The 20,355-nt window shown below is 38.6% G+C and overlaps 1 protein-coding gene across 4 annotated transcripts in view; it reads right to left on the minus strand.

Annotated features, from left to right (window-relative positions):
• Window positions 1-20,355, minus strand: part of usp10 (ubiquitin specific peptidase 10) — a 37,689-nt gene that overhangs the window by 5,497 nt on the left and 11,837 nt on the right. Inside the window, exons 2-13 of one of the 4 annotated variants that reach the window (XM_039669711.2) lie at window positions 16,612-16,680; window positions 15,920-15,965; window positions 15,508-15,567; window positions 13,441-14,631; window positions 7,314-7,405; window positions 7,092-7,201; window positions 6,249-6,307; window positions 6,044-6,147; window positions 4,802-4,901; window positions 4,504-4,681; window positions 4,227-4,274; window positions 625-790 (exon numbers count right to left, since the gene is read on the minus strand). In XM_039669711.2, coding sequence (XP_039525645.2) covers window positions 625-790; window positions 4,227-4,274; window positions 4,504-4,681; window positions 4,802-4,901; window positions 6,044-6,147; window positions 6,249-6,307; window positions 7,092-7,201; window positions 7,314-7,405; window positions 13,441-14,631; window positions 15,508-15,567; window positions 15,920-15,965; window positions 16,612-16,680 — 2,223 coding nt within the window. The remainder of the gene's footprint in view (window positions 1-624; window positions 791-4,226; window positions 4,275-4,503; window positions 4,682-4,801; window positions 4,902-6,043; window positions 6,148-6,248; window positions 6,308-7,091; window positions 7,202-7,313; window positions 7,406-13,440; window positions 14,632-15,507; window positions 15,568-15,919; window positions 15,966-16,611; window positions 16,681-20,355) is intronic. The other 3 variants (XM_039669713.2, XM_039669712.2, XM_039669714.2) reach the window with 3 other exon arrangements.

A 20,355-nucleotide genomic window follows, 5' to 3' on the forward strand; every position in this document is an offset into this window, starting at 1 on the left:
CGCATGTGACTTATGCAGTATTTCCCACACATAGACTAATTCGCGACCGTTTAATAAGAAGATACTTTATGAAGACAGATCACTTCGCGTATACAGACAGGAGCCATCTTAGAAAATAGTCTCGATAAGTCAAACCACGAACGTCGTGCTGAGTGATCTGAACTGTATGATGTTCAGCGAACTTCTGAACTGTATGAACGGCGTTCGGGGATCGACTTATCGAGACTATTTTTTAAGATGGCTCCTGTCTGTATACGCGAATAAAGTCTTCATAAAGTATCTTCTTATTAAACGGTCTGTACACTTACAAAGTTCTCAATGCTTCGTTTTGCATGTATGGGGCCTCATTATGTTACTGCGTTAGTGTGGGGCTATTTTGAGCCTTATTAGTGGTATAAACTAGCAATTTCTTTTTACTTAGTCAATGCCCCCATTACTAGCATTATACGCTAAACAGTTTTTAGAGATAAAACTCTTTACATTCGATTATCATAAAAACAAAACTCAGAGAACGATTGACTAGGTATCGATGTTTTATTAGACCAAAGGTTCATTGTTCGCCGGAGTTCTCCTTTAAGTTGACCTTTAAAAATGGCACAAAACTGCTTCCCTAATGATTCTCACCTCTTGCTTGCTCTTAGTGGTGTAGCCCTGAACGGACTCCCGTGCCACCAGTATCTCCAGGGCCTCCTGGACTGTGCGGATCTTCTCTGATTGGATGTCCAACTGCAGTGTGAAGAAAGGCTGCAAGGTGGCCGACTCTTTTGAGCTCTGCTGGTATACCACAGATCTAAAAAACAAAAAAATAAAATGGGTTTTAGAAAAAAGAGGAGTGGGACCAATTTTAGAGGTAATGAGTAAACCATTTACTCTGTTACAAGAACAAAATAAAAGATCAAAATCAATTTAAGAATTTTTTTAAATCACAAGGGCAATTGGAGAAGAGAATATGCAACCATGAAATGCATTTCTCACAGGAAAGCAAAAAAAAGGGCTAAGATATGCAATTCAATTCTCCATCAGGCTACCAAAGACTCCATAGCCAGGAAACTACACTGCGACCAAAATGGTCGCATATGCGACCTTTTGAAATCCCATTGCGACCCTAATTTTTAATGGGTCGCAAATGTATCACTGACTATTTTGACGGGTCTGTTTTTTTTTTAGTTTCTTTCGGGTTGTATTTAATCTTCTTAAACCTGTCGGATCGTCCGCTTTTTGTCCCGCCAAAGCCTTTTTTGATCGCAGTGAGTGTTGTAGAGTAGAATGACTGATGCGTTTGACAGGGCGCAAACGAGCTGAGAGAGAGAGAGAGCGCGCCCTGGCCGCGCGCGCACTATCACGTCTTCACACAACACAAGCGCTGTCTTGCTCTCTCTCTCTATCGCGCGCATATTATTCAAATGACATGATAGTAAAAGGTTTGTGTCTTTATAATAGGCATGCTAATCATAATCATATAGGCTACCATCTGAGCCTGCATGGCGGCAGGAAAAAGACGCAGAGATGTAAGACACCGTGTCTCTTCCTTACACCAAAGGTAGATTTGCGGAATGGTGTTCGGCTGATAAACTCTGCCATGAGCTAACTAATTATATTGCTAGCGCTGATATTGACATCGACTAACGTTATATGATCACTAGCAGTTTTTTAGACTAACGTTAGTTTTTTCATAATCATAATCGCGTGATTCGTGTCAAGACACCTGATTGGCTAATTCTACACACTGAAGATAAATTAAATGTTTTATTAAATAATTACTGAAAAATATCCCTCTCTTCATCCCACACCCCAAACATGACAAAGTGTTGTGGAACAGAAACAACCAGAGATATATTTATAAGCTATCATTTTATTGTCATCACAGCTTTCCAACAGTCCTGCATATGATTCTACATTGATTAAAAAAGAAAATCAAATGTGTTTTAATGGTAATTATTTTATACGGAAATCATGTATTTATAATTCAGATGAGAATAAAGTTAGGGTTAGTTAAAATTAAGGAAAAAAAATATATTGATCTGAAATATTGCAAATTAATTTTACATTCATTTAAGTACAATTACCAAACATATATCAAGGTCATTTTGTCTTTTTATTAATTTAATTAATAAACTAATTATATAAAACTATTGTCAGTGCACTGCAAATAAACTGGTTCTATGCCTTTAGTAATAAAACTTAAACAACTTAAAAAATACGAGGCTTAAGACATTTATAAAATGCCATTTTTGTTTTTTTTTTCACTCCATTGTACCGAAATCGTACCGAACCGTCTGAACCAAGGTATGAACCCAACCCAACCGTGACTTCTGTACCGTTCCACCCCTAATGCAGTTTCATTATTATTCATTACTATCCAGAGTGCGGCTTACTATAAATAATTTGTGCGACCAAATCATGTTTTGCGCCAGTAACTGAAAAAGTTAGTAGCGCAAGTGCCACCAGTGGAAAAGGTTAGTGTAGTTCTCTGATAGCCAAACCATAGACACAAATGCCAAGGAAAAAAGCTTCATCTAATCCTTGACGCCCCCACACGTTAAGGCGTCTGCGCTTTTGCAGCCAACAAAATTAGCTGGGCTGAGGTGGTGAGCCACAAGGCTTGTTATTCTGCAGTGAATTGTGTGTACCGGTAATGGCTGTAGCCACACAGCTTGGAGGAGCACCAGAACAGCCAAAGATAACGCCAAACTTACCAAGCACTTGTGTCATACCACAAACAGTGTGAGCCGATGAAAAGGTCAAACCTGGTGCCATGACTTTACTTTTCCACAAGTTTATTTTTCTTGCAGAAGAGCCGCACCTGTGGTTCACCTCTGTGGTTTGATGCGTCACAGAGGTCAGTGTCTCACACAGAAACTGTTAAGGCCCTGATATACTTCAAGCGGAATCGTAGATCAAACTGGTGTGATGTCAAATCAAACAACAAAAACAAAATCAGCCCAAATCAAAGTTTGTAAGAAGTTTTCATTTTGAGAGATTGAAACAGCTCGTCAAAGAACACTTTCCTAAAGTTTGCTCTGGTTGGAAAACAACTTCAAACTACATAGATGTGCTCTGGGACTGCCACCCACTTTGACATGGAAATTCTTCACCAGTCAAAGTCAGACTCGAGTAAAAACATGAACGCACTGAAGATCTGCATTATAATAGAAATTCTAACACTGACTTTCATGTTTAATACTTTAAAGCAGCTTGCATTTTAAGGAGTAGTTCACTTTAAAAAAAATAAATAAATAACTTTTGCTGATAATTTACTCACCCCCATGTCATCCAAGATTTCCACGTCTTTCTTTCTTAAACCGAAAATAAATTTTTGTTTTAGATGAAAACATTTCAGGATTTTTCTCCAAATAATGGACTTCAATGGGAACCAAACGGTTCAAGGTCCAAAAGACCTGTTCAAAGGGCTTTAAACAATTCCATATTATGAATAAGGGGCTTATCAAGCGAAACGATCACTCATTTAAAAAAAAAAAAAAAACAAATTTTAACTTTAATAAGCTCAATGTTCGCCTTGCTCTGTTCTGTGACGCACAGTGACTCTCCTGTTCGAACTCGTTCATCAAAATGAACAAATCTTTTCCAGAGTCAACTCGTTCATTTCGTTCACGAATGAACCACGACGCGAAAAAAGATTTGTTCATTTTGATAAACGAGTTCGAACAGAAGAGTCACGAACGCAAATCACAGAACAGAGCAAGGCGACCATTTGAGCTTATAAAACTTAAAACGTTGTTGTTCTTTTTTAAACGAGCGATCGTTTCACTTGATAAGACCCTTATTCATCGTCTGGAATCATTTAAAGCCCTTTGAACAGTTTGCAGTTTGCACTGAAATGTATTTTGGACCTTGAACCGTTTGGTTCCCATTGAAGTCCATTATATGGAGAAAATCCTGGAATGTTTATCAAAAACCTTAATTTCTTTTGAAGAAAGAAACTGAAGAAAGAAAGACATGGACATCTTGGATGACATGGGGGTGAGTAAATTATCAGCAAAAGTTTTTTTTTTTTTTAAATTGAACGACTCCTTTAAGCAATCTTTTGTATTAAAGTGCTACATAAACGTGAATAGACAGGCCAAACTGCAGGCCTTGTAAAAACATATCCAAGTTGCTACGATAAGATGCTTTTTTTTAACAACTGTTTTCCCACTGCGGTCACTTTTGTTGTGGGTTTATTTTGAGATGAAAGCACGTAGCACATATTCATATAAATGACGCACCCAGCATCATGGGCAGCGCCTGGATGTTCGATGAACTTCTTTTTACCCCTAAGCGAAGAACAAAAAAGAACTTTGTCATGAGTATATCAGGGCCTTTATGAGGACAATGACTCTACAGCAGTGGTTCTCAAGACTTTTCAGGTCAGATTCCACGTTTGAAGTTATGAATACCACATTCGATCTTTAACACTGGGGATAACACAGAGGACCAGCCTGAGAATCACTGCTCTACAGTATCTAGAAGCAACAGGCACGGAAACATGCATTCGAAGCCTACCTGATGTGGCCACCGAAAATGTCGGTGATAGGTGTGCGGATGAAATCTGCCTGCCGGGTGATGGAGGTTTTGTTTCTGGGACCGACCTGTTCCCACTCATCATCACTACCTTCTTCCTTCTCAGCAGGGTCTTCCTCCACACCAGGCTGAGACTCAGGCCCATTTGGCGTGGGGGCTTCTACTCAAAGACAGAAACGGACATCTAATATAATGCAACCAGACAAATCCAGAGTGGGCAGGACACCAGCTGAGAGACACTGCAGAAAGCAAACACTGCAGAAATTAGAAAGGAACATACTGTCTTCTTGTGGAGAAATAAGCCTCTTCAGTGCCAGCATTTCCTCATGCAGTCCGTTTAAAATGAAACCAAGGTACTCCTCTGCATCCTCTTGGCGACCCTGAGAGAAAGACAGATCTTTAATAAATGACAGACTTTTTTCATCCACCACACCTCACACAACACTAACTGAATTTCAAACCAAACACGGTTACAGGTCAGACAATGACTAAGCTTTTAAATGAAGGTAATACTTCTAGATATACTGGCATTCAAGGCACCATAATGCCTAATAAGATAAGAAATAATCATTGCCGTAATTATAATTTTGTTAATAAAACTGGAATAAGAAGAAATTCTCTTATATTTTATCAACTGTCGAAAACATACATTTTTCAATATAAAGGCATCATTGGAACCTTTCTATTGTACACTCTTTACAGTGGAAATCAAATTGCAATACAGTAAAAACACCCTTTTGCAACCCTAATTTTTTAATAGTTAGGCAACAAGGGATATGCCCATCCTCTGTATACGGCCAGCTAAGCCAGCTTTGTTCAGACATGCTGTCGTTCTTCCACATCCGGAAGACTTCATCCACTGATTCAGCTCATTAATGGCTAAAGAATGCCATAACTGAGGGCTTTATCTATCTGCTTTAATCTGTTCACTAGAGGTTCCTGACTCACTCATTCCTGAGTGCTAGTTAATGTGCTGATAAATACAAACGGATGGAACAGGAAGATCCTGTCCTCAGGTGTACCAAGTACAGGTGTCTATAATTTTGACTTCATTGTTCAGGTGCCAGTAATTGTGAAACTAAGTGACTATTGAATTGTTAGCGGCAATTACAACCAATCATTACCTAAATTAGATTTGTAATTTGTCGTCGTTTTCCCCCTGTACCACTGGGGCCCTCCAAAAAGTCAAGTCAAGTATATTTATATAGCGCTTTTCACAATACAGATTGTATCAAAGCTGCTTCACAATATCAATCAAGACAACATAACAGTGTTTGTTTATTCACGAAAAAAGACAATCAAGATTGGTAGAGGTGATCAATGGTATGATGGGTCATTTAATTTGAATATCCCCCCAACTGAGCAAGCCATAGGCAACAGTGGCAAGGAACCAAAAAACTCCATCAAGTGACCCGATGGTGTCCTAAAACTCCATCAGAGTTTTTGGACTTGCACAAAAACAGTGCAAGTCCAATTAAACAATGAGCTTTATTGTAAACCGTCCAGTCTTGATGCTATTTACCTTCTCAGAAAGGCTTGATTTGATGAGGGTGAGGAGTTTATAGATGTAAGTGGGTTCAAAAGCAACACCCACTCTAAGGTCTTTCATTATCTTCTCTCCAGCAGCTAAAAGAGAAGCAGAGGATAATATAATATACAAATATACAAGTGAAAAAACGAAATGTATGTAAATATGTTGTCCTTCATTAACACTGGACAGAATTTACCTTGCTGTTTGGCCTTGGAAGGGAAAGGCATATTGCTGAACTCATTCACAAGCCGAACACTATAAGAGAAAAGACTAGGGGGTCAAAACTATACATTTAAAAAAAAGTAAAGTAAATGAAACAGGCCTAACACTGCCTGTAAAGTTAATTTGGTTCAAAAATATCACATTAAAATGATCGAATTTAGCAAAGGCTATATGCATCTGTTGTGTTTTACACAAACTTGATTAATTGAAGTCAACCAGAAATTTTAGTTAGGGTCAGGTGTGCACATTTCAAATGAAAGCAGCCACCCAGTTACTGCATCTGATTTCCTTTATATTTTCATCATAATTTGAAACTTTGATCAATCTAAAAAATCTAAAATATCTATGTATTTATTATGAACAATAAATCTGGCATCAGTGTACAAACAGATGCTTCCCATTATATAACACTTGACTTGAAAACCTGTAATGCTTTATTCTGATTTATCACACTACTATTTCACTCTTGGCTCATTCAGAGTAGACTATAGTTTTTCTGTTTGGCATCTTGACCAATTGACATTTCTATTGACAATACAGTATAAACACACCACCCACCCAAAATTATTCAAAAGCAAAATTGTTTATGGTTATTTTAGATGCAGTTGCCATGATGACATCAGTTGGCCGCAAAAACACGGCTCAAGGGCCGTATGTGGCCTACGCTTTGAGTAGCATCATATTAAGATTGATCACATTAGTGCCTCTAATGCCAGCAAAGTCTTAAATAGATATGCTTTGACATTCCACATCGTGTTCATATACAGACAATGTAATAAAAATTATAATAAGACGGGGGAAAAAGCCTGAAACTTACAAGTTATCCATCATGGGTGTGGATGTGCAGGGTCTCTGAGTCTCACTGAAAAGGGGAATAGACTTCATCAGATGATACATGGGGGGACACGCAATCAGGGCCTGCAGGGTCTAAAGCTGAGAGTCAAGTGACAATAAACAAGGGACAAGAAAGACTTGACGATTCATTATTGTTTAAACAGCTCAATATGACAGGATGATCTGAGGCAAAGAAAAAGGATACAGCATTGATATAGCACCAGTTTCCCTTGTTTATCAGTCCTCTTGGCTGCAAAGACACTGGTTTGTGTATCAACTTCACATTCTCAATTAATTCTGATGGAAAGAAAAATAAATCATGTTTGTGAATGAAACACAGGGGATGTGCAAAACCACATTTTCAGGATCAATAACAGGCGAGTTGCCTGAACAAATAGGCAGTTTTCACGAAAGCCCTGTATAGCTGCATTTCCACCGAAATTACCCAGGACAATTTGTACCAGGAACTTTATCCCCCAGACCTGTTGCTGTCTGCATTTCACTCGCGACCTAAAGTACTGTGAAGATTTGGCAAATTAGTCCGGTGACGTAGGATTGCGTGCGACTTTCCAGCTCCCACATGATTTCATCCTCTGCATTGAAGCTCAATAAAGCCTGTACAGTGTCATCAGCCCATTTGTTGTATTTTTTTAACTTCATTGTTGATTCGAATAGCGAACAACTTTACGGCTCGCACAGCAACAGACTTAACAATGGTAGTTGAAATAAAATGCTGAGGAGTCAACCAACAAAATGCTGCATGAACTCAACCAATCAGCATGTGCAGCTCCCAAACCCCACCCCCAAAAGCTCCTGAACTCTGAAAATGTTAATTTAGTCATTGGTCGCTGAGGTCCAAACACACCAAGTACCAGCCTAAAGTGCCTAGTTCCTGGGGAAAGATCCTGTGGTGGAAGCATGGCTCATGACTAGTCTACCTGATTGTTTTTTTGGGACACATTACATGAGATCTTTCCATTGAAAAAGACATTTAACAAGATACAGAGTCTACACACAAATCTAGACTAACATCAAACAATCAATAGAATGGAAAATGATGTGATGTTCATTACTCCAACCTTGCTGATGTGACTGATGCACATGAAGCTGATTGTGGAAAAATGAGATTTTTGTACCACGCCTAGGAAGGGAGGCTGAAATAATGCTACAGCTCTCATGGTAACGTGGAAATTTGAATTTAGCATTACATTTTAAATAGAAGTAAAATAGCATGCATGGCTGAACTAAAAAAAAAAAAGCAATCCATTAATCTTTCTTTGGACAGAGGGGGCATAAAAAAACAACAACTTTGGAATCCACTATACTTTTGTGATGTGATGAGTAAAACTGGATATTTATAAAAAATAAATAAAATTTATCCAACGCAAATTGACTGGAGTATTAAAGAAAGTGGGTGTTCCACAGCAGAACAGGTTGTTAAAACAATGTCTAAGTAGGGATGCACAGTAAGGAACATGTTGGGATGAAATTTGGGTGCATCCCTACTCAGAAGCTATTAAATAACATTGTCCTAAGTGACATGAGAAGAAAAGGAATCTAAATTGATTTGTAATGATGATGAATTGTACATAAGACCAGTAATGGACAGAGTCAATTTTGATTTCATGGTGACAAGTATAAAAAAAAAAAATAAAAAAAAAAATAAAAAAAAAAAAGAGAGAGAAAGAGACTGCAATGGTTATGTAAATCTAAATAATGCCACTAATTTAAAGGAGAACTCCGGCGCAAAATGAACCTTTGGTCTTATTACACTTTGGTACATAATCAACCGTTCTCTGAGATTTGTTTTCATGATTATCGAATGTAAAGAGTTTAATCTCTAAAAACTGTTTAGCTTATAACCCTAGTATATGGGGCATAGAGTAATGAAAATAAAAATCACTAGTTAAAACCACTAACAAGGCTCAAAATAGCCCAACACTTAACACTGGACACAAGTTTTGGCTCGTTCACATCTCACATGCGCACTTGGCTCGTCGTTCATGGTTCGACTGTTTTCCAAAGATGGCTCCTGCCTGTATTCGCAAAGTGGACTGTCTTTATAAAATATCTTCTTATTAAACGGTCTGTACACTTACAAAGTTCTCAATGCTTCGGATTGCATGTAGGGACCCTTATTATGCTACCGTGTTAGTGTTGGGCTATTATGAGCCTTGTTAGTGGTATTAACTTGCAATTTTTATTTTCATTACTCTATGCCCCATATACTAGCTTTATAAGCTAAACAGTTTTAGAGTTAAAACTCTTTGCATTTGATAATCATGAAAACAAATCTCAGAAAACGGTCGACAAGGTACCAAAGTGTAATTAGACCGAAGGTTCATTTTGCGCCAGAGTTGTCCTTTAAGCTTGAATTCTTGCATGTCTGTGCCTGGATAGATTTAAACCAGGCCACATCACATTCATCACTATCTCAAAAAGAAAAAAAAACAGTTAGAATAGAAATGCAATAAAATGCATAATGGCACTCGGTAGATTTACTCTAAAAACTAAAACGTACAAGGGCAGCCAATGGTCAGGATAATAACAGATTCATCCCCACACAGTGCCTGTCCAAGTGTCTTGCATCAGGGGAGATTAGCACACGACAAAAGGAATGCTGATGGAAAGACACTTGTTGCAGATTTTTTAGCACAAGAATATATACATGTATGATAAAAAACAGATTCACAAGATCATAAATCACATCATTAACCGCTTGAAGAAAAACACATCTGAAATAGTGATATAAATGCCATAAATCAAGCAGATGCGCTTCCTATTATGCAACAGAACATGTATTTACCCAGAAGAAAAGTCTAGAACGTCTGAGTGCCACAAGCCAATTATGAGATCAATAGAACGTGTTCCATAATAATTTGACAAGTCTACACAATACACCACACAAGTCAGATTTAGAAATTATCACCATTTCTTTCTTTTTTTTAAAAGGTCTTGTGCAAGATTTCTCATATTTGAAGAACAGTAGGGGGAACCCAGAGAAAGATTTAATGCAGTATAGAGTCCCAGTGACTGGTTCCAAGGTCAAGAAATCATTGTATAGAGGTGTGTTGAATGAATAGTAGCCATTGTAGCAAATCAACACTCAGGCTCTGGACAAGAAACCCCCCTGGCTTTTGTTCTTTGGATGGAGAAACATTCTGAACATTGTTAACAATATGATAGGTAAACCACAGCATCTTGGTGGGCCTTTCCTCAAGACCTGTCATGATTCATTTGAGCAACAAGATGAGGAAATGCGGTTTTAAAGGAATTGTGAGCAAAAGGCCTTGAAGTGATTAGGGCCCACAGAGGAGCTTATGGGTGCCGCCTGCAGATCAGCAAAACAGGCTGCTGCCGCCATCTTGTGGACAGAAACATTAACCACACAGAATTAAAAGGAATAGTTCACCATTAGATAAACATACTTCCATTATTCACACCCAAATGCTGTTATTTTCAACAAAGTATTACAAAAGGAAAATCTTAACATATATATAGCAACAGAAGTAGTGACCATGTCTGTCCACCTCAAGAGACATCAACTTCAATTTGGAAGATATCAAAAAAGTGATGGCAACATTTTTAGTCTGTTTACAGCTATTTTATGGATTCAGAAGAACTGAAATATAGCACACCGATTTCACGGTGCTTTTTTAAGCTTGACAGACATGGTCCCAATGAATGGCAATTGTAGGCAAAAGAGCTGCTTGAAGACTCTTTAAAGTAGGGGTAGGAAACAAAAATGTTTTATGTTAAATGTGGTTGATTCGATATCGATTAAGTCACGAATCGATCTTTTTTCATATTTACTTCCTCAAACATTGGACATAAGATATGATTGATGCTAACCTTATTACTAGTCTACTCCACAAGATGCCATCCTCTTTTACCTTGCGCGATGTTACAAAAGGGACTAAAGTCTTTCATTTAGTACTTTACATGGCGGAAGCAAGTTAAGTGTGAAAGATATTCCAAAGAGTTAAAGAAACTGTCAGGACAGTACTGCATTATAATTTTCATGTTTTATAGCCTTGCCAATTTAAACATTCGAGCGCAAGACGACGTGAAAGAACTCGCATACACTGCCTGAGTTTTGCGTGCATGCACAGAAAGCTGCGTCTCAGACAACGTAACAAATAACAAGTTCTTTCATACCTCCTTTGCACTTGAATGGACAAATTCACAAAAATGTATCTCAAAATGCCCGTTTTGGCGAGTATCCTGGTAAGCAGTCGGTTATACCTTAAGTAAACATACAGAATTAATAAAGAATGTGTAACAGTATATTGTGCATTAGTGTTAAAGTGAAAGCAGCATAATAAACTACTGTAAGTTCTACCTGAAACAAATTAGGTGTTTTTTTTTCATTTAGAAATTTCATTTGTATCTTTGTTCTATTGTACTTATTTGTAGTATTACTTATAGTGTGATTACTTGTCTTTAATAGCATTCAAAATTGCTATTAGTAAAATTGCTTAGCACCGGTATTGAAATTATATATGAATTTTGAAATTTCACCTTATTACAATACAAGGATACATGGGTTTAAAAACATCAAAAACAAAACTCTGTGGTGGGGCCAATGAAAATTTTTCACTGAATCGAAACAAGATATTGCTAATCGGAATTGAATCGGGATATATGTATCAATGCACAGTCCTACTTCAAAGACAGTGAATTTTCAGAAACTGAATTGAGATAAATGATTATTTTAACAGATTAAACCCAATCATTTAAACAATAAATAAGCTAATATATTAGTTAACTGACATTTTAGCTGGCTAATATGGGAAATATCTACAGAGTGAGGCCTTGATTATGTGAACCAATGATACAAAAATACTTGAAGTGGTATATTAAGGGGAAGGGGTAAAGGATTTGTTCTAGCGCAGGGGTTCTCAACTCCAGTCCTCGCGATCCACTGCTCTGACTTGTGCGGACTTGAGATAGCCAGGTTACCCAGAATGCACCTCGCACCAACCAGCAAGCGTCAATAGGAGAGGAGAAAATCCGGGAAATATCAAAATACTACTGTTATTGAGTCATGAAATGTAATTTTAAGAGTGTTTCAGGCGAGAATGTGGTTGTTTAAATCTCAAATCTGTAATTTATTTTATTTATTTATTTATAAAGAAAAAAGCATCTGACATCCAAGACTTCAGCGGACACTCAGCGAGATCAACCCCGACTGGAACAGCTTATCCTCGGCTAGTGCTTCTAACGTTTGCCGCTGGCTCTGATCCCTCTAGTCTAGTGAATATGATAAACTTGACGTACAATTCGTCTTGTGTATAAGTCTATCTTTGGTCTCATTAAACTATAGTTTGTTCCATGGTTTCTTAACTTTAACAACATTTTTTATATTATCTTCACTATGTGAACAATAAAATAAAATGACATAACCCTGTCTCTGTTTGATAAATGTCAATAAAAAAATCAATGTTTCACATTTTTAAAATGAAAACAAAAAGATCATGTTCATTTTGTTAATATATGCAATGAAGAGAATCGCCTTGCCTGAACCACATGGCCATTAGGCTAATATGTTGATTTTTATTTTTTTAAATGAAAAGAGGCAGAGTGGTGTTTCATAACATATTTCGTTTTATTGTTGACGAAAAGATGCAGAGTTTTAGCATATTTCGTTTTATTGTTGCCTAAAATATAAAGAGATAACCGGAGTAGCCAGAGCGTGCTGCTGAGTGACGCAATCAAGTACACTCTGTTCCATTTGCAGAAAAACCGGACTTGCATCTTCTCGTCCTCAGGAGTTCGTTCTCCAGAGTCGAACTTGGCAAGTCTGAACTACCAAGGACACAAGTCCGAACTTTGCGTATTTGATATTGAGAAACGGCTATAGAGTCTATCTTAACTAGCTGAGGATCTGAATCAGGTGTGTTAAATAAGGGAGACCTACACAATATGCAGAGCAGTGGGTCGTGAGGACTGGAGTTGAGAACCCCTGTTCTAGCGCATCATTGTAGTATTGTTGAGATTTTGTTTACCATATTTGATGTGCAATGCCATATCAATGTGAATAAAACCCTAAATTAAAATACTCTTCAGAAACCTTGGATTATATAACAATGGAGTGACAAATCTCTCTGATTTCATTAAATATATTCATTTGTGTTTTGAAGATGATCGAAAGTCTTATAGCTCTGGCACAACATGAGGGTAAGTAAATGACAGTTTTCGTTTTTGGGTGAACCATCACTTTAGACAAGCCAGCATTTGCTTAAAAACAGACAGTTGAATGGCATGTTGGTGCAAAACGACATTCTTTACAGTTTGGGCTCAAAACCATTAACATTGTCATGTCATTTTACCTGCTAATTTTGGGGCCATAGGGTCTTCAGACACAGGGACAGGGCCCTCATGCACCTCATTGGCCTTTTCAGGCAACTCAGAGGCAGCTGGAGTGATCTCAACAACAGCAGCAGGCACGCTCTTCACCTCAACATAAGCCTGAGGACCTCCAGGCAGAGGCTTGGAGTTGTGGAAGAGGCTGGCCCAGGATTTTGGAGGGTTGGCAACGGGTGCTGCAGGGGGAACAGGCGAGACTACCGGCTGAACTTCAGAGTCTAAGGAAAGAGGGGTAACAAAGGAAGAGGACTGCACCTCGCCCATTTCAGACGAATCTTGGAGTTCGTCTGCTGCTCCAGCAGCTGAGGCAGTCTCTGGCAGCCCGTTGGCCTCCCCCGAGCCCTCGGCCTCCCTCTGATCAGTAGTAGCAGGAATTGTGGTTGTGGGGGTGGCCAGAGCAGCAGCAGGGGGAAGAGGAGATGGTGGAGAGGAGCTGTGTCCTCCATTACCCAGGAGTACTGGGCTCTCTAAAGCTGGGGGTTCTGCATGTTGCTCTGCAGTCCTGCCAACCTGTGCAACCCCACTGCTCTGAGAGGACGAAGAAGAGGAAGTGGACAAAGAAGCTGCCCCGTTTCTGTCTGCCAAAGAGGCAGCTCCACTCGTCAAGTCCAATGTTGAATTGTCAGGGCTTTCACAAGTCCTCTGAAGGGAAAGAGGGGCGGTTTGGGCTGTGGATGTTACAGAATTTGGGGGGATGAGCTCAGCCTCAGCTAGCATGTCCCCCATCATGTCCTCTGAACCAAGGAGTGAAGCATTTAAAGTATGTCCGTTAACGAGGCCTGATGCCCCGACTCCATCTGTGGCCAAGCCGGTGCTGTTGGAACCCTCCAGGTAGTTGTAGTATCCTGGCGGACGTTTTTTCTTTTTCTTCCGTTGTCCCAAGCCACCCGAAACCCCATCCATGTCTGAACAGCTCTGATGGACCGAGGTCTCTGAGTCGTCGCAGCATAGGGAGTTAAAGTCGGCGCCATCTGGGATATCAGCGACCGGCGTGGCTGTGGGAAAGGCCTTCTGAGATGGTTGGCAGCCTAAGATGAACTCTGGGGCCTGAGGATTAAGAGTGCTGGAGACTTTGTACAGTGAGTCTCTCACTGCCACAGGCTCTGCATTTATTACCTCATCCACACCAAACTCGATATGCTGGTAGTCCTCTCCTGCAGATCAAAACATCAGTTAGATTGATGCACATATAACCAGGCTAAACCAAACTGGCATTTCCATAGTTAAGTTCTCAATTTTAAATAAAAATATACTTCAACTTAGTTAGAAATCTAATTCGGATCATTCAATAAACAATGAAGGCTAAACATGAACGACGATGATCTTTTTTTACAAACCATCATGTAGTTATTAACCGAATACAAAGAATCTGATTTAAAAGTGGCAGTGGTACTGAACTGGGCAGAGTAAGCAGTGAAGGATAGTTTGAAGTGAATGAAAGCAGCGTTAGTGAATGCAATTACTCTAAGACATTGAGTCTTAAAATTAGCAAAAATCAATGAAACCAGAAGTCATCACGGGAACACACGTTCCCAAGCAATGGATACGTGAATAGATAAGACCACATCCTGAGTTAGTATTCATTTTAGATTTTATTTTAGGAAAGCATGGAGGAAGAACTCATAAGCAGGTAGTAGACTGTCAAGACTGCCACATTTTCAGGTTGAGTTCTGTTAGAGGTCCTGAAAGACGGTCCATGAAGTCACATTATTAGTCCACTCTTGAGATGTGATGGGCTTTGAGACAGAATTTCTAGTAATATATTAAAAAAAAAAAAACAACAACAAAACAAAAAAGTGTCAAAAGCCTCCCATCAACTCCAAGCACTGCAGGTAGATGCATACATGTGCCAGAGAGACGCCTGGCACCTAGGCATGCAAAGCTCCAAAGATTAAATGGACAGGCAAGAATAAGTATTTGAGGTAGATAAAGGAGAAGGTTTAGAAAGCTGTCAGTGTTTAAGACCTGAGTGTTGAGTTCTGCAACAAAAACACAAGAGTAAGGCGCTGTGTAGTGGACCGAAAACTCACCGCAAACCTGCCGTCTCAATGATTCCGTTATGTAAGGCACAGCAGGAGTGCAGTAACCTCCTAAATAATTGATACAGATGAGGGTGAAGGTCACAACTACCTGAGAGGGCAATATGATACTGTCTCGGGAAAGATTATTACGACTACAGAGATGGGCACGTAGCCTAAGGATGTTTATATTCAACTCATAGATGAATGAGGGCCATTCTACCAATTAATGATAAGGATGTGAATAGGACAGATGAATTTTATGAATTCTGTATTTCATGTTTGAAGATGTAAGCTATGGTCAATGAATAATACATGAGAACCATTCTGTGTGCCTAATTGTGTTAAGGATCTCGTATCTGTATCTCATGTTTATTTCTGTATCAGTATTTGTAGCAACATTCAGGTGAGGCTTTGATCTTACCTGAGGAATGGCTGATGCAGGAGACTTTATCATTGAAGGGGGGAAGCTGATAAGAAATTTGCATGAAATCACTCAATCACATGAAGTCAATAAAAGTACATATACAAGCAAACATTTATTCCATAACCTATCCTATATAAATTTAAACGCATGTTATCTAAATCAAACAAATTTGAAATTGAAGGCCAGAGTTTAATCTGCAATTAGAATGGACAGCAAAGTATGTGCAATAAATAACAATGACTCGTGCATTTTGTGTACAGAAGAAAAGGTGGATAAAGCGTACGATGGCATAACATGTAATAGGCAAGATGGCAGTGATTTTCTGTATTTGACGTTACATTTCCTATATGCAACATTTTGTAGCAAAAGAACTTAAATGTAAAAAATTACCACTTCCGTTTCTTACACTAATAGCATTACATTTTTAAAAGGCTTAAGAAAGATTACACTGACAGATTAAAAGCAGTGTAAATGAATTCCATTTCAGATGTTGCAAATTGTGAGAACTAACACATGACTAAAATTACACATGATTTGCAAAATGTAATTTCCATTGCAAATTTCAAACATTCAAATATAACAGATTAGGCTAAACATTTCAACTGGGACAGAAAAGGCAAATGCAATAAAGCTTTAAGACTGCCTAACATTATGTATTGAGTAGATGTATTCACATGTAATTATTTTACCTCAACGTAACACCGGGGAGTCACAAAGAACTGATTGAACTCATCTGGACTGAACTCCCCGAAGATGTACTGTAATAAAAACAAAACAAAAAGAAGTGCATAATGTTAGGTGACACTTAAGGATTGGTAAGAATTGATTTTAACTTCCTTTTAATTGCAAACACTTTGCAAAACCTCATTCTGGCATTATAGCATCATTTAAGACTGAGGTAGTCTTTTTGGCATGAGAATCTGCATTATAATGCATCTATAATTTAAATTCAGCCCACTTATTAAAACACAATCAAAGCTCTGTCTATGAGGGTAAATGGAGACGTGGCAGCCATCATTATCGCATGATTGCAACATCAGGTTGGGTGAAAGTAAAGAGCAAGTTGGAAAGTGACGAGTCATGCAGCATGGCAAAACGGCTCCCTCGTGCCCCACTTTACAGGACAAAGCATTGGCAGAGAGAGACCCTTCAAGCGTTCACTTTGGACAATGTGTAACATTCTATGAGTGTGGAAAATTAAACATTACTGAATGTATTGTGAATGTTTTTAAATTGATAGTTAGTTAGTTAGTGTGGAGCGATCAGCCTTTAGTACTAAAACCAAGCGGCAACATTCTAATCTGAAACATGAAGCCTACTCGGAAGTGCGAAAAACTGCAATATAAAACTGCCGGTCCCAAAAGGGAGCAAATATCCATAGACGTCATATTATAATGTCCGTTTTCACAGCATAAAATCATATATTGAAGATTAAAATAAAAGTCCACGGGACCAAACGGTAAACATTTTCCATGTGCCTGACAACTGTGAGAGGGGTGAATTTTTTTCTAACTCGTTAGTTTAGATCGTATTTAGATATAACATGTATGAAAAATAAGGGCGGATAACTTTGATTGACAGCTGATAACGGGCTGCGTCGAGTGGAATTTGACGTCTCGGCCATGATCTGACAACACATCATTACCACCTCTGTATCCTTTCTGAACATTTGTATTTTGTATTTCAAGATTTTTCAGTATGGCGCTGCCCATACCCCCCATAAACAGCCTCAAACCCATTCTTCAGAGGTGACGTCACAGACGCTTTGTCCATATTTTTTACAGTCTATGACTAAAACACTAGGGATGAATTTAAAACGTGGATTACAATTACAACAGTTGCACTTCATTTTGCAGTGCGTGCACTTTCAATACACTTACAGTGTCGGGGCTCCAGACTAACATTTGAGAGCAGTGGCACCTGTGCCACCAAGTTCTACAGATGGTGGTGCCAGAACCTGATTTGGTAGCGCCGAGGGGGGATCGTTAATCAGAGGCGATTTAATTACAAATGTACTGTTGTTTTGCTTTATGATGTACAATTACTAACAATATTACATGTTTATTTGACAGTAAAGCACTGAGCTTGAGTTGAGATCCAGATAAAATTGACTTTTACACAAACAACCTAAGTTTTAAAGGTAAAATTAAAATTCTACTCTTACTAAATGTACCATTGTTCTTCCATAGTATCATACTGAAGTGATCGATAGCTTCATTGATTATAAAAGGAGTGCTCTTAACTTTTTTCTGTGTAATTCTTTCCAATTTATTTTTGTTTTTCATGAGATGTCATACTTCCTGTCATACTTCAGTACAAAAAAAAAGTGTTAACCTTTTCAAAAGGACCATTTCACCCATTTCAACATTAATCTTTATTGAAGGTGGATCATAAAGGTAGTGGAAATGAAAAAGAATTTTTGAATTTGGTGCCCTCTTGACCGAGAAAAGGCAGAAAATAACCAAAGGGCGCATTTGTATGCAAGACAACAATTCCCACAATGCACAACATTGCACAGCCCCACAAGCCACACCCACTAATCCAGAACAGCGCAATCAGAGAAATCACTCTTCTGTCTACAAGGCTAACGTTAGCTGCCACCAGAATTTGAAATTCCATTTCACACAAAATACTGTGGCGAGCAGGATGAGGGCGAGGGGCGTGAGAGCGGCGCGAGGCCGGTGGCGAGAGTGATAATGAAAGACACCTGTGAGAAGCATAAAAGGAGGAGTGACATTGACCATAGTTAGCCCGATATTTAAGCATTTTCCCAGTTGGCAGATTTACGCGCAAGACAGCTATTAAAGCACTGCGTCTGGACAGAGAGGAGGTTCAAGGGTAAAATAACTTGCATCCCTTAATTAATAAACTTAGCCACTGATGCACAAATAAGAAATGTTAGGCCTATGTAAATGCTTGTATGCATTTTAAACTTGGCACTAAAAACAGACAAACTCACAAGTCTTGTAATCCGTCAAAGTCCTGCCCCAAAGACATAACTTAACATAAATGAAATAAAACAACCATGAATGTGCGCACGAATGAAATAAAACCACCATGAATGTGCGCATGTTTGAAATAAAAGCACTGAATTTAATTCTCTCTGTTGTATATGCTCATCATTAGTCTCGTGAAGTTGTGATCATAGTGCCGTTCACTCACTGGTTTAATGATCAGATGATTCAGAATGGTCATCGTATGTAACTTAACAAGATCCAGATCGTATTAATGTCCGCAATATAACACTTATTTAGCTAATAAACGTCTAAATAATTACAGCTCTGTGGAAATGAATTATCTCAGCGGGAGGCGTTCTGTGTAAACGCACAGATAAAAACAGCGCTCTGTTAGCAGACATTTCATAATCCAGACAGACAAAAACATTAATTCTGATAACATGTCAGATGAGATGGACTCGGTCAGAAAAATAAACAACCGCAAATAGATCACAATTACTATGTTTACGTATTCCAGCGTGTTACATTTCTCTTCCCTCAGATTAAAACGAATGCTTATATTTATGGGGAGATGATAGACCCCCCCTGCCATTCATGTTCTTCATTTGAAAACAAACTATTTAATAAAAAAAAACTTCCAAACAAAAGAGTTTTCTGAACCACTTGTGTAAATTCCACAAAACATAAAAATATGTATAATTACATAGAATAAGTAACAAGATCCGTTTGATGAATGATGATCTTCCAACACTGTTTCAGCTGTGCTTTCCTATTCTATGGAGCACAGTAAATCAAGACCCATAAACCAGGGCGATCGGCCCAATCCAAGCACAATCCAGCTGTATGAGAGTGTCTGATTGGTCTCCACACATTGTCCCAAACCACTATACCCACCCACCATCACCCAAGATCCAGTTTCCACTGATTGAAGTTTCAAATGACGCGGTGTCATGATTGTGATGCGTCGGACCTTGGAAGCCATAACATCTTGTCTCCATAAGCATGTCGTTTTAATCCCGTTAGGATTTTCTCAAGATCTACGCGTCATATGTTGGGGCTCGTTTGAATCTAGACAACCTCCTCTAAACAAAGACATGTTTTACTATGGTTTACTGATGTTTTGCAAATGTACAACGTAACAAAAGCCTAACCTGTGTACCATTTTTTAAACACTTGGTATAGTTTGGTCACAAACTGAAACAAATATGTTTAATATTTGTATTCTGCTATGCAAGACCTTTTCAAAGAGATATACATAAATATATATTAGTGCTGTCAAACGATTAAAATATTTAAATCGCGATTAATCACATTGTCATAGTTAACTCACAATTAATCACAATTCGCCTTTGGCTAAGCCACGCTCTAGAATGTAGATTGGCCAATCACAGCCCAGCCAAGAAAGAGCTCCCACAGAGGTCCGACACTTTTTCACAGCGCTCCATTGACTTTTAGGGCCCTATAATTTCTGCGATC

The sequence above is a fragment of the Pimephales promelas genome, chromosome 1, assembly GCF_988280905.1.
Source record: "Pimephales promelas chromosome 1, fPimPro1.hap1.1, whole genome shotgun sequence".
Lineage (NCBI taxonomy): Eukaryota > Metazoa > Chordata > Actinopteri > Cypriniformes > Leuciscidae > Pimephales > Pimephales promelas.